The 11,818-nt window shown below is 46.9% G+C and overlaps 1 protein-coding gene across 1 annotated transcript in view; it reads right to left on the bottom strand.

Annotated features, from left to right (window-relative positions):
• Glo1 (glyoxalase I) overlaps positions 1-9,664 on the bottom strand; it is a 26,953-nt gene extending 17,289 nt beyond the window's left edge. The window contains exon 1 of the mRNA XM_008840043.3: positions 9,487-9,664. Within this exon, the coding sequence (XP_008838265.1) occupies positions 9,487-9,570 (84 nt within the window). The 5' untranslated portion in view covers positions 9,571-9,664. The remainder of the gene's footprint in view (positions 1-9,486) is intronic.
• Between the last annotated feature and the right edge of the window lie 2,154 nt (positions 9,665-11,818).

The raw sequence follows: 11,818 nt of genomic DNA, 5'->3' as shown, positions 1-11,818 counted from the left end.
AAGATTGGGAACTGTTGGACGACCTCAGGGGAGTCCAATGGTCCCATAAACATGTATGGCTTAAACTACGTGCTCTTTATGATACAGGACCCCCTCCAGAACCTCATCGATACTGACCTGGTGACTGGGTCTATGTTAAGAGGCATTGACAAGGATCCCTAGAACCATGGTGGAGGGGCCCTATGTTATCCTACTGACTACCCCCACAGCCCTCAAAATGGATGGTATAGATCCACCACACACATGTACGGCCAGTTGACCCGTTCGCCGTAGAGGACTGCATATCCCCAGCTTCAGGATGGAGAGTTTCAAAGGACCCCAACAATCCACTCAAGCTAAAGCTCACCCGATTTTCAAACTGTTGATTGTATATACTCTGTTCCCCATGACAGCCGCTCCTGCTCCGGGAAGTCCGCATCAACCTATAAATCTGACTTGGGTCCTCCAAGATGTGATAGGAGACAACAATATTTTGTTTCAGATCTCCCAAGTAGTGCCTCTGGCTACCTGGTTCCCAACTCTGAACTCCCGTTTAGATGTTTCCTTTGATTTCAATCCTAAGGGAGGCACACATCCTTATGCTCTAATTCTCCAGGCCCATACAGAAAACCAGGTCAGTTCTATGTTTGCCCAGGGTCTGGAACTCCAAAATACAAGTCCCAGAGAAACAGGTGTGGAGGGGATAGCGCTACTTATAGCACTTGCTGGGGCTGTGAAACAACGGGACACATATGGTGGACCCCCAGGGAGGAGATCTTATTAAGGTAACATGGGAGCAACTGATACCCACTATCAGTCCCTCCAGAGTCTGGGTGATGAAGAACATGAGATGAGGGAGTGCCCATGATTGGGCCCCCAAGGTACTAGTCAGAGGGGGGAATGACAGACCTGAGTGACTCCATCTTGGATAAAACCTCTGTCTCCCAAAGCAAGGGGTCTCACATCTGAGATCTGCTAGGTCAGTGACAGAGTGGGCCCAAGCTTGAGCTTGCAACAACAAAAGAACCCTTGTGTGTTTGCATCGGTCAGCTCCTTGGTGGTCTCTGGGGTCTCACAAACTGGGCACAACACCCTCAAATTCACTATGTAGCCAAGGATGACCTTGAACTCCTTCCTAATACCCCTGCCCCCAACTCCCCAGTGCTGAGATTATAGTCGTAACAGGCGTGGGCCACCACTCTGGGTTTATGCAGTGCTGGGGATCAACCCAGGGCCTTGTGCATTCCAGCCAGCTGAGCTACACCTCCAGCCCAGGCATAGAAACAATACAAAGAATTACCACCTACAAGTATTACATCCTTTTAATTAATTAATTAATTTATTTTGGTCTTTTTGAGACAGGGTCTCCCTGTAGCCCCAGCTGTCCTGGAACTCACTATGTAGACCAGGCTGGCCTTGAACTCACAGAGATCCACCTGCCTCTGCCTCCTGAGTGCTGGGATTAAAGGCATGCACCACCACACCCAGTTTACACCCCCATTTTATTTATGGGTCTTACTAAGTTGTCTAGACTGACCTTAAACTCACTCTGTAACCCAGACTGGCCACGAACTTGCAATCCTTCTGCCTCAGCCTCCTAGGTGACAGGCCTGGCTTTGCCTTTGATGTGCAGTGTCTTTAGGTTGGGTTGGACCAATGTGCTGGGTACCCTTGGGGCAGAGGTGCTTCCAAACTCACTTTCCACACGCTGAGTTGGTGACCAGCTCCGCCTCCTGTGGCTGGCACCAGGGCAGCAGGCAGGCCCCTGATATGGGCCTCACCTTTATCTGGACAGCCTTCCACAGTGCTGGCCATGCAGGACAGAGGCTGAGTTGTCCTGACAGAGAGTCCAGGCCTCCCCGAAGAGCAGAGGCCTGAGGCCGAAGCCCAGCTGAGGCCAGGTAGGCTGGGGTGAGATGAACATAGTGGCTGCGTTCCTGTGTGTGCCTAGCCACCAGGTGGGGACTTGGGAGGGGTGCAGGTGTGCTTCATTGTCACTTGTCAGGCCCATCCCTGGAACTTTTGGGGAGGCAGCTAGGTCCCTGGAGCCGCTCATCTTTTCATGCTTTTGAAGAAGTGACTCTGACCAGGAGGGCTTTAAGTTAGTCTCAGGTCATGATTATGAGGAATTTTCTTGATTAGGTTAACTGAAGAGAGAACACCTGACATAAACTTTGGTGGCACTATTCCATGGGCTTGGGCCCTGGGCCGCATTAAAAAGAGGTTAGATGAGCACAGGCATTCAGATAGCACGTTTCCACCTCCTAGCTGTGGGTGCAAATGTGATCAGCTGCCCCAAGCTCCTGTCGGCATGACTTCACCATGACAGATGAACTGTGAGCCAAAGTAAACCCGGCTCCCTTAGGCTGCTTTTGTAGAGTATTCTAGCACAGCAATGAGAACATGCCAAACTGCCTCCTCCCTCTCCCTCTAACACACATCATATAACATACAAATATACCTTACCCATTTGTATCAAAAGGAAATTATCTTAATGAGTATAGATGACAAGGCAGTTGGTTCCGAAGCTCCACGCTTCTATTGGGTTGCTTTTTCTCAGTCCAGGCTGCCCTCTCCCTTTTAAAAAGCAGATTAGAAAGAGACAAGCAGCTCTTGATACCTGGGCACTGACCTGGCACTAACCACCTGGTTCTCTCCTCTGAACACAGCCATCAAAACACCTACAAAGTCACTCTGGGACTACAATGAAGTGAAACCAAAACATCCAAAAGTTTTATAAAGCAGCAAAACTACTTTCATGGTAGATGCTGGTCTAAACACAGACTAAATACTACAAAAATAGCAAGCATCACTTTCCCGCAGCTAACATGAGTGCCTGCTGCTTCCCTATCAATTACCATGTTTGTTTGGGGAGGCCAAGTGCTCTTTCAGGCCAGATAAGAGGCGATTTCAAAGGCTTTACTTGGCAGGCCTCACCAGGGCAAGCTGTCCTCCCAAGTGAGGCATAGTGCTTGGCCACTGCACTCTCCCCAGGGGTGGGGGTGGAGTTGCAGGGATGGACTAAATTCTAAAGATGGTCTAGATTATCTTATCAAATATTTACTTGGGTCCTGCTATGAGGGACACTGCAGATGAAATTAAGGTAACTGGCCAGTTGGCTTGAAAATAGGATCAGCCTCAGCTAGCTCAGTGCTTCAGTGCAGTCCCATGAGACCTTAAAAGCAGACGAGCTAGGACTAGAGGTAGAGGTGAGGCAGAGACGGCAGAGATGTGTGGCAGTGGGGACACCAGAGAGATGCCCAGAATCACACACCTTTGGGGGATGGCTGAGGGATGCTCAGCAACAAAGACAGATCACCACCATCCATCCCAGCCCTTGACAGTCAGCAAGAAAACTGGGGTGTCAGCCCCACCACTGTAACAAGATGAGACCTGAGCTGGAAGCAGACGCTTCTCCAGAGCTCCGATAAGGAACACAGCTCTGTCAATACCTGATTTTAAGCCAGTGGCACCTGTGTCAGACTTCTGCACAGCTGAGATTGTAGGAATGACTTTGACAAAACGGACAGAATCTGGACTAATGACTTGTACTTAAAACTTGCTACCAAAAAGCTACTGATTAAAATGCAAACAAGCTCAGTGCATGTGCTCTTATGACCTGGGCACCTGACCTTGAACCCTCAGACCGTCAATTTGCCCACAATAAGGAATGTGGGTATGTCTGAATCAGAATCAATGCACTGTTCAACACTGTATTGGGTGCATAGATATTTTATTGTGTACATGAGATATTTTAGGTCTAGGGACTAAAGAGCAAGATTCTCTGATAAGGCAATTGAGTCTGGAGAAACTGGGCTGGGGAGCACAGTTCCAGAAGACACCTGGAGGAAAAGATGCCCTCAAAGTTCCAGTCTGCTCTTAAAAACTAAAGAGTCAAGCTGTTTATTAAGGTATAACTGTAATGTTGGCAGAGGAATGCTGCACGTGTGTGCTTGTCCGCGTGTGCAGGTGCAGACATACAAATGTGTGTGGAGACCAGAAGAGAACCTCAGGTGTTGTTCCCCAGGAGCTGTCCACCTTGCTGAGTGAAAAAGGGTCTCTCATTTGACCTGGGGCTCATCAAGCAGGCTAGGCCATTGAGCTCCAGGGACCTCGGCCCTCTTAGTGCTGGGATTACAAATGCACACACCACACCACGCTTGGCTTTTTTATAAAGGCCCCGAGGGCTGAACTCAGGTCTCTCCAGTCCCCAGATCACATGTCTAGTCAAGCTAGTGGTTCATTCTTCAGTGTGATGAGGCCTTTCATTTCTCATGCAAAGGAAGGAAACACAAAGACACACACACACACACACACACACACACACACACACACAGAATTATTTTTCATGAATCAAGCATGCAAAGGAAGGAAACACAAAGACACACACACACACACACACACACACAGAATTATTTTTCAAGAATCAAGAATAAGGCTCTACAACTGTGGCTTTTCTTGAGACTCAGTTTCCACAACTTTAGGATAAGTATAGTTTCTAGCTTCTACAGCTAAACCGAAGTGTATATTGAATGTGTTCAAGTGCTTAGTAAAATGCCTCACCCACAGCAAGCCAATTTATTATTTTATTAATTAAATTTTTTTTCCTTTTGGTTTTCTTTTCTTTTGACATGGTCTCCCTAGTTACAGTCCTCCCGGGACTCAATATGTGGACCAGGCTGGCCTCCATCTCACATGGCCTGCCTCTGCCTCCTGAGGGCTTGGATTAAAGGTGTTTACCACCATGCCGTATGTTCACTTTATTATTTATTGTGCTGCTGTTATTATTAACTACACCCAGAGCTTCCCTCACATGGTTGCTTTGGGTTCCCAAATCTGCATTCCCCAGCCCAAACCTGGAACCTCAGCTCTGGACTCCTATCTCCAACCAGTCATCAAGCCCACCTGGGTTAGAATATCAAATTTCTTACAGTTCACATAAACACTGCCTCCTATAATTCCAGGAGGGATAGCCTCAACCACACCTCCTTAGCCCAAGTCAGACACTGGACATCATCCTCGGTTCCTCCCTCAGTGGTCTAACTGAATGGAATCTAGTTGAATTCAAACAACACCAACCAAGTATCCTATTTCCCTGCCTGCTTAAACCCTCTGGGACTCCTTCTCCTTCCTGATCATCACTGTGCAGCCCCAACCTTCCTGCCTGGAATTCTCTCTGCCTCTCACATGTTTACTGCAATGCAATGTGGAGTGATTTTTTTTTTTTTTTTTTTATCAAAATCCAATCTTACCACTTGTGGGGTAAAAGTCAATCCTTGAGGGGCTTCTCAATGCTGGAATTAAAGGCATACAACAGCATACCCAGCCCTCAACACCATCTTTTATCACTATTCTTTTACACTGGTTATTCCAAACATCTTATTTTAACATTTAATTGTGTGTGTGTGTGTGTGTGTATGTGTGTGCACATGTACTCATACACATGCCAGAGTTCACTCGTGTAAGTCAGAGGCCGTGTGTGTGTGTGTGTGTATGTGTGTGCACATGTACTCATACACATGCCAGAATTCACTCGTGTAAGTCAGAGGCCAACTAACTAATGGGAGTCAGTTCTCTCCTTCCACTTTGTGGGTCCCAGAAATTGAACTCAGATCATCAAGCTTGGTGGCAAGCACTGTTATTCAAACAGCCATCCTGCCATCCCCAAACTTTTTTTTTTAACATTTATTTATTTATGGGGGGAGGGAGTTAAGTGTGCCATGGTATACTTATAGAAGTCAGAGGACGAGCTGTGAGAGTCAGTTCTTTCCTTCCACCATGTGGGTTCCAGGGATTAAACTCAAGTTGTCAGGCTTGGTAGCAAGTGCTTTTCATCCATTGAGCCATCCTGGCCTCCAAAATTTTTCTATTTCTTATACTTATTACTTAAGAAAAAAGCACAAAGCACATAAATGCATATTTCAGTTACATATACATATATCAGTGTAACTGGGCTGGGCTAAGGGTATGTAGCTCAGTATCAGAACATGTATTTACAGGTCCAAAGTTCTGGGTTCAATCCTTACCAAATACACATGTACCCTGACCTTATCAAGTAAAATCTTTTCAGGATAAGAAAAAAGTGATCATAACAAGTTTTCGAATTTTGTTTTGTAGGCCAGGCATGGTAGCACATGCCTTTAATCCCAGCACCCTGGCCTCCACAAACACATGTGCACAGAGACCTACATACACACATGTACCTACACACATGAACACACACATTCTCTCTTTCTCTTGAAATAAGGTCAGCACTGTGATGCTTTCTACTTTATCAAAAGGCACTGACATATAATAAATGGATGATCTTCAGGAGAGCACCTCTTGGAAGGAGGGTATTTGTCAGGCTGAAGAATGTCACCTGAGACTGCTCAACATGTGGGGTAAGCTGTGCATCCTCGGATCTGCCTTCAGGAAGAAGACCCAAATGATCAACACACAGGGAGACTTTCTGCCACCCCTGCTCTCCTTCCCAAGGCAGCCTTCACATCACTTACCTCACCTTCCGAAAGCACTCTTCAAGTGGATCCTCACCTCCAGAGGAGGTACTGTACCCGCCAATCTAGTCTACACAATGCTTCAAAATCCTGGATGGCCCCCCACTACCTATATAAAATCTACCTTCCTTAGAGGAGACATTCAAGGTTCTTCTGTCTCTAACCTACCAGGATAGCCTTCTCTACCACTGCCTCATGGGACCCCAACTGAAACATGGCCTGCACTGCATCTTTCTGACATTTCACTACTACATCTTGCTAAGACATGTTGTTTCCTTCCTCCTGTGCATCTCTCTGGGTACCCGCCCACCTTGGGTATGGCATGGTCCTACCACCATCGTCTGAATACATCCTTGATCCTCACAGTTGAAATACGACCTTGAGTGCTATCTTCATAGATTAGGACGATCCATTTTGTCTCATTTTATCCTCACAGTAGCTCTCTGAGTCATCTTTAGGTGAGATCAAATCAAGAGCCCTGCCAAGATCAGCAGTCAATGAAGTTAAGATTCAAATCCAAGTCTCCAGACTCCGAATAGCCTGTATCTATAGCACTCCACTGATGCGACTGGGAAACCTTCTACCTCCCCCAGGCTCCCACTGTGATGGCTCATCTTTGTCGTCAAACTGACCAGACTTAGAATCACTCAACTTTCTACTGAGGTTTAACTGAGGAGGGAAGACCCACCCTGAATGTGGGAGGCATCATCCCATAGGCTGGGATTCCAGACTGAATAAGCAGGAGGAATAAAGCTATGCACCAAATTCATCTCACTCTGCTTCCTGCTTGCAAACACAATGTGACAGATAACTCATGCTCCTGCTGCCAAGGCTAGAACCATTCTTTTTTGAAAAATTAATTTGATTTTATGTGTATGAGTGTTTTGGCTGCATGTAAGCGCACCATGTACATGCAATGCCACAGGGGCCAGAAGAGGGTGTCAGTGCACCTGAAACTGGAGTTACAGATGGTTGTTGGCTGCCATGTGGGTGCTGGGAACCAAACTTTGGTCCTCTGCAAGAGCAATCAGTGCTCTTAACCACTGAGCCACCTCTCCAGCCCCACTAGAGCCACTCTTACACCATGTCTTCCCTACCATGATGGAGTGTATCTTTAAACTGTGAGTCAAAATAAATCTTTCCTTTCTTAAGTTGTTTATTTAGAAGCTATTTTGTCACATCAATGAGAATAGTAACTAACATACCCAGGATGCTTTATAATGTCAAAAGTTCATCAATGTCAAGTCCATCATGTTAGAATTGGTGTATGTTTGGTGAAGGGACCTCATCTTGTTTATCTCAGTATCCCCCAAAGTGTCCATCATATTCCTTACAGTTAGTCCATAATCAGTGATCCAGCTAAATTTCATTCACTGAATGAATGTTTCTCTCCCCTTCATGGCAAACTCTAGAATTACTGCCTAGGTCAGTATCTCAGAAGCAGGCAGGGTGTGGGCTCCTCCTTGGGCAAGTAGTGACTCAATACCTGTTTCTAAGTCCTTATTTGTTAAAATAGAGATAATAACAATTATCTCTTCCTTATAGGGTTGCTATGAATGTACTTAAAACATCAAGCCAGGACCTGGCACACTCAATATATACCAGTTATTACATAATTCATTGTGTGTCTCCACATGGTACTTCAGGACCAAAAACCACTGATCTCAAAAGGCAATCATTCTGAAACCTCAAGAAAAATTGGGAGAACACAGAATGTAAATTAAGATGCAAGGAAGTGAATTTCATATACATTTAAAGTTCTCTTTGGAATATTTGTTATTTATTTTTGGTGCTGAAGGTTGAACCCAATGCTACAACATGTTCTCTACTAAGCTACATCTCTAGACCCTGGGATCTTTATGTTTGAAATAGCCCAATTCCTAAAACCCCCAGTTACTTTGGAAATTAGCTGATATAGAACAGTACCTGGGACCTGGTTTTGGTTTGCATGAAATAATTCTCATGGAATGAACAAATTTACAGCATACAAAATAACTAGGGGGCCTGTGAGAAACTTGCTGCGAAGCCTGATGATGTAAGTTTGATCCCTAGGATCGATATCCTGCAAGTTCTCAGACCTACACACACACAAACACAAGTGTAAAACAAAAAACCTAATATTAAGATATTTATAAGTGGGAGGAGCAAGAGAATTCATTCTTTCCTCCCCCCTTAATTTTGCAGTGACTAAGATTTTTACTAAACTAAATACATACCAGATCCAAAGGTCTTGGCAGTTACAAGTGTGCCTGACTCTTTGCCCCAGAGGTAAAGAACAACCAGGGTCCAAAGTCACTATCTAAAAGCCCACATTCAATCTTCACGGAATTTACAAATGCAAAGGGGTTTCGGGAAACTGATTACACAGGAATAAACTCCTGTCAGCCACCTCTTCTAACCTTAGCAGCTTAGAGAGGCACCACACCTGGAAAAGTTACACTGACTGTTAAGTACAGACATGTTAAGTGAAAGCTTTCATATGCAACAGGTCTTCCCCTGACTAGGTCATAACTACAAAAAGAAAGTCAGAGAAGGTAGTAGTTTCCAGGATTCCTTTCAGGTCGGAGTTCTAAGACCTGTAATCTTTCCACCACACACTTTAGGAAGGCTGGGCAGAAGTGTGGCCCTGAGCCACAGCAAAAGCCAAGAATTCGAGCCAGGAGTGAAGCTGGTGGAGTCAAGGCGGCTGGAGGGACCAGTATAGACCTTTGGCTAATGAACCCTAGATGTCTGACCAGGGGGCCGGTACACCCACAGCCATGGAATCTGACCTTCATTCGGCCTGGCCTCAAGACACCGCCCCCAAAAGATAAAGCACATGGGAGTTCAAAGGCTTTGAAACAAACTTCGGAAGAAAGGGATCCCCTCTACCCTTCCCCACTGCATCCCATCACCCTCTTCCCTGCCCACTCCCCTGCAGCAGCGCCCCGCGATGCAACTCGGGTTCCCGGCCCAGCCCGAGCCCGACGTCCGTTCGGGCCGCTGGAGGAGGAAGAGGCCCGGTGCCCACCTTGGTGCTGGGGTCCGCGTCAGAGCAGTAGCTGAGGGCGACCTCGTCGGTGAGGCCGCCGGCCGCCGGTTGGGGCTCTGCCATGGCGGCCCTGGAAGATCCCGGAAAGCTTCACCACAGCAGAGCACCGGACGACGCTGTCCGCAGGATGGGTGCAGCCTACCCTGGAGCCCGAGTAACGTGGGGCGGGAGGACGGAGCCGCCAGCCAATCGCCGTGCAGGGAGCTGTGGGCGCACTGCTGATCCCAGTGGGCGCATTGCTGATTGGGTCCTGCGCCTGGGACCACGGCCCTCTCAGTACGGCCAGACTACAACTCCCAGGATGCCTTGTGCACAAAGGCTGCACGTTCTTCCCGGACAAAAGAAAATTGAGTGGTGCTGGAAGCATAGTTTTGGCGTTACTCACCAAACTAATTTTGTTTCTGTTTAATTTCTGAATGCCACACCTCAGGGCGGCAACTTAGTAGAAAAGTGCAGTCTGGTGGAAGTTACTCTTTTTGGAATTAGAGTCTGAGTTGGAAGTTAGTCTTTTTTAAAATTGTAAGGTTAACAAAGTTTATTCTCTCATTTGAAGCAGCCCAGGCTAACTGAAACAATTCGAGCTTAGTAAAAAAATAAACTAAAAACAACAACAAAAAACCCTAAAAACTCCTAAGTTTATGCTTTGCTTTCACTATATATTAGCTCCAGAAATGGGATAATTACTGATCCTCATGGAGCCTCTGTACAGAATTTGTTAGGAACTGAATGAAGTGTAAGTCATGGGTTGACTATGTGGGACCCCAAAACATATCGCCCTGAAATACATTTCTTGTGGCTCGTTTGAGTTGGTTATTCAGAAAAACCGAAAACCCAAGAACAGCCTGGACAGGATGCTGTTGTGCCCAGAGAACGGACCCCCAAGAATAGCCACAGAATCCAGAGGGCATGTAAGAACAAAGAGTCTTTATTCAGGCTGAAGCTCGGGCTCTCAGACCTCACCAACGCAATGGATCTGTGCTGAAAGCCCGGATTGCAGGGGGAGGGAGCTTTTTATAGGTTTGAGACAAGGGGAGGAGGGAATAACAGAGTAACACTTTAGAATAGGGAATTACAAATTAAGAATTGTATTGAATGTACCCCTGGGCTGACATCTTTCCCTTCCCTGAGGGAAAGGTGCCCTGTGCGAAATAAATCTGTATCCTGCTGAGAATTCCATCTGTGCCTTGGTGCCTTCCTCCATCTGCGCCACCCGCTGCTTGCTCTCTCCCGCTCTCTACCTATCAAATAACATATGTTCGCCAAGTTATGCATAAGGACTATAAAAACTCAGAGGAAAATCAGTTCGTGGGCGCACATATGAGCTGAACTCCCGTCAGCTGTGCGGCCCCATCTTCTGACTGATCCTGTCTCTGGACCGTGAGAAAAAAGAGGAGCTTCATGTCGCGAACATCTGGACCTGACTCGACCCTCGACCACGAGACAACCAAGCTGAGCCGAGACTACCGTCACCACATCCAACTGAGACGATGTCACTTGGGCATTGGCCCTAGGACTGGTACTCTTATCTGTCGTTGTGTTATGTGTGAAATTTGTTTATGATTTCCCCAAATAAATGCATTGAAAGGCATTGGCTCTAGAAATATTTATCCTCCCTCGCATAACGAGGTGATGCTCAACTAAGCCTTAATAACTCCAATCGTGACAGCAACTAAGGTTTATGTAGTCACCTTGATTGGGGGCTGACCACCAGATGTGCCCTGTCGACACACAGGACCATGACTTGCAGAAGAAATGTTCCCCCCCTCCACGGGTGACTCTCACATTCGGGTCTCAGTTCCTGCGAGGACAGACATAGAAGTGGTGCTGCTGAATGTACACATTATTCCATGTCAGTCTGAGTAGAGTCACCAGGTCAAAGGTCAAGTCAGGATACCAGGTGTCCAGAGGGGCCTCTTGGTGGTGGAGTTCAGGATTTCTGAATTAGCTGTGTCAATGACCTCCCATTTTAAAGAGATGGGGTTGGTGCGGGTTTCCTGTTACTGGGAAGGGGAGGAAGGAGAGGAAGAGAAAGGGCGAGAAGAAGAGACTCAAGATTTGACTGTCAGTTTTAACCTGAGTGGGTTGTCTGCATCTCGGTGGACTTTCCATGCCTTGAGCCCTGACCCTGGAGTGTCCTCCGGGTCATCAGAGTGTGGATCAGCCTTCCGGATGTGAGTGTGATGAACCCAGGTGGCAACTCCGGTGGCAACTTTCACCACTGTTGGGGTTGTCAGGAGCACTACGTACGGTCCTTTCCAACGAGGTTCTGAGGTCTCTCGGCAGTGTCTGCGGATGTAGACCCAATCGTCAG

The sequence above is a fragment of the Nannospalax galili genome, unplaced genomic scaffold (genome assembly GCF_000622305.1).
Source record: "Nannospalax galili isolate Female #2095 unplaced genomic scaffold, S.galili_v1.0 scaffold538, whole genome shotgun sequence".
Classification (NCBI taxonomy): Eukaryota; Metazoa; Chordata; class Mammalia; order Rodentia; family Spalacidae; genus Nannospalax; species Nannospalax galili.
The sequence above is the reverse complement of the archived record's forward strand: the minus strand, read 5'-3'. Positions and strand labels throughout refer to the sequence as shown.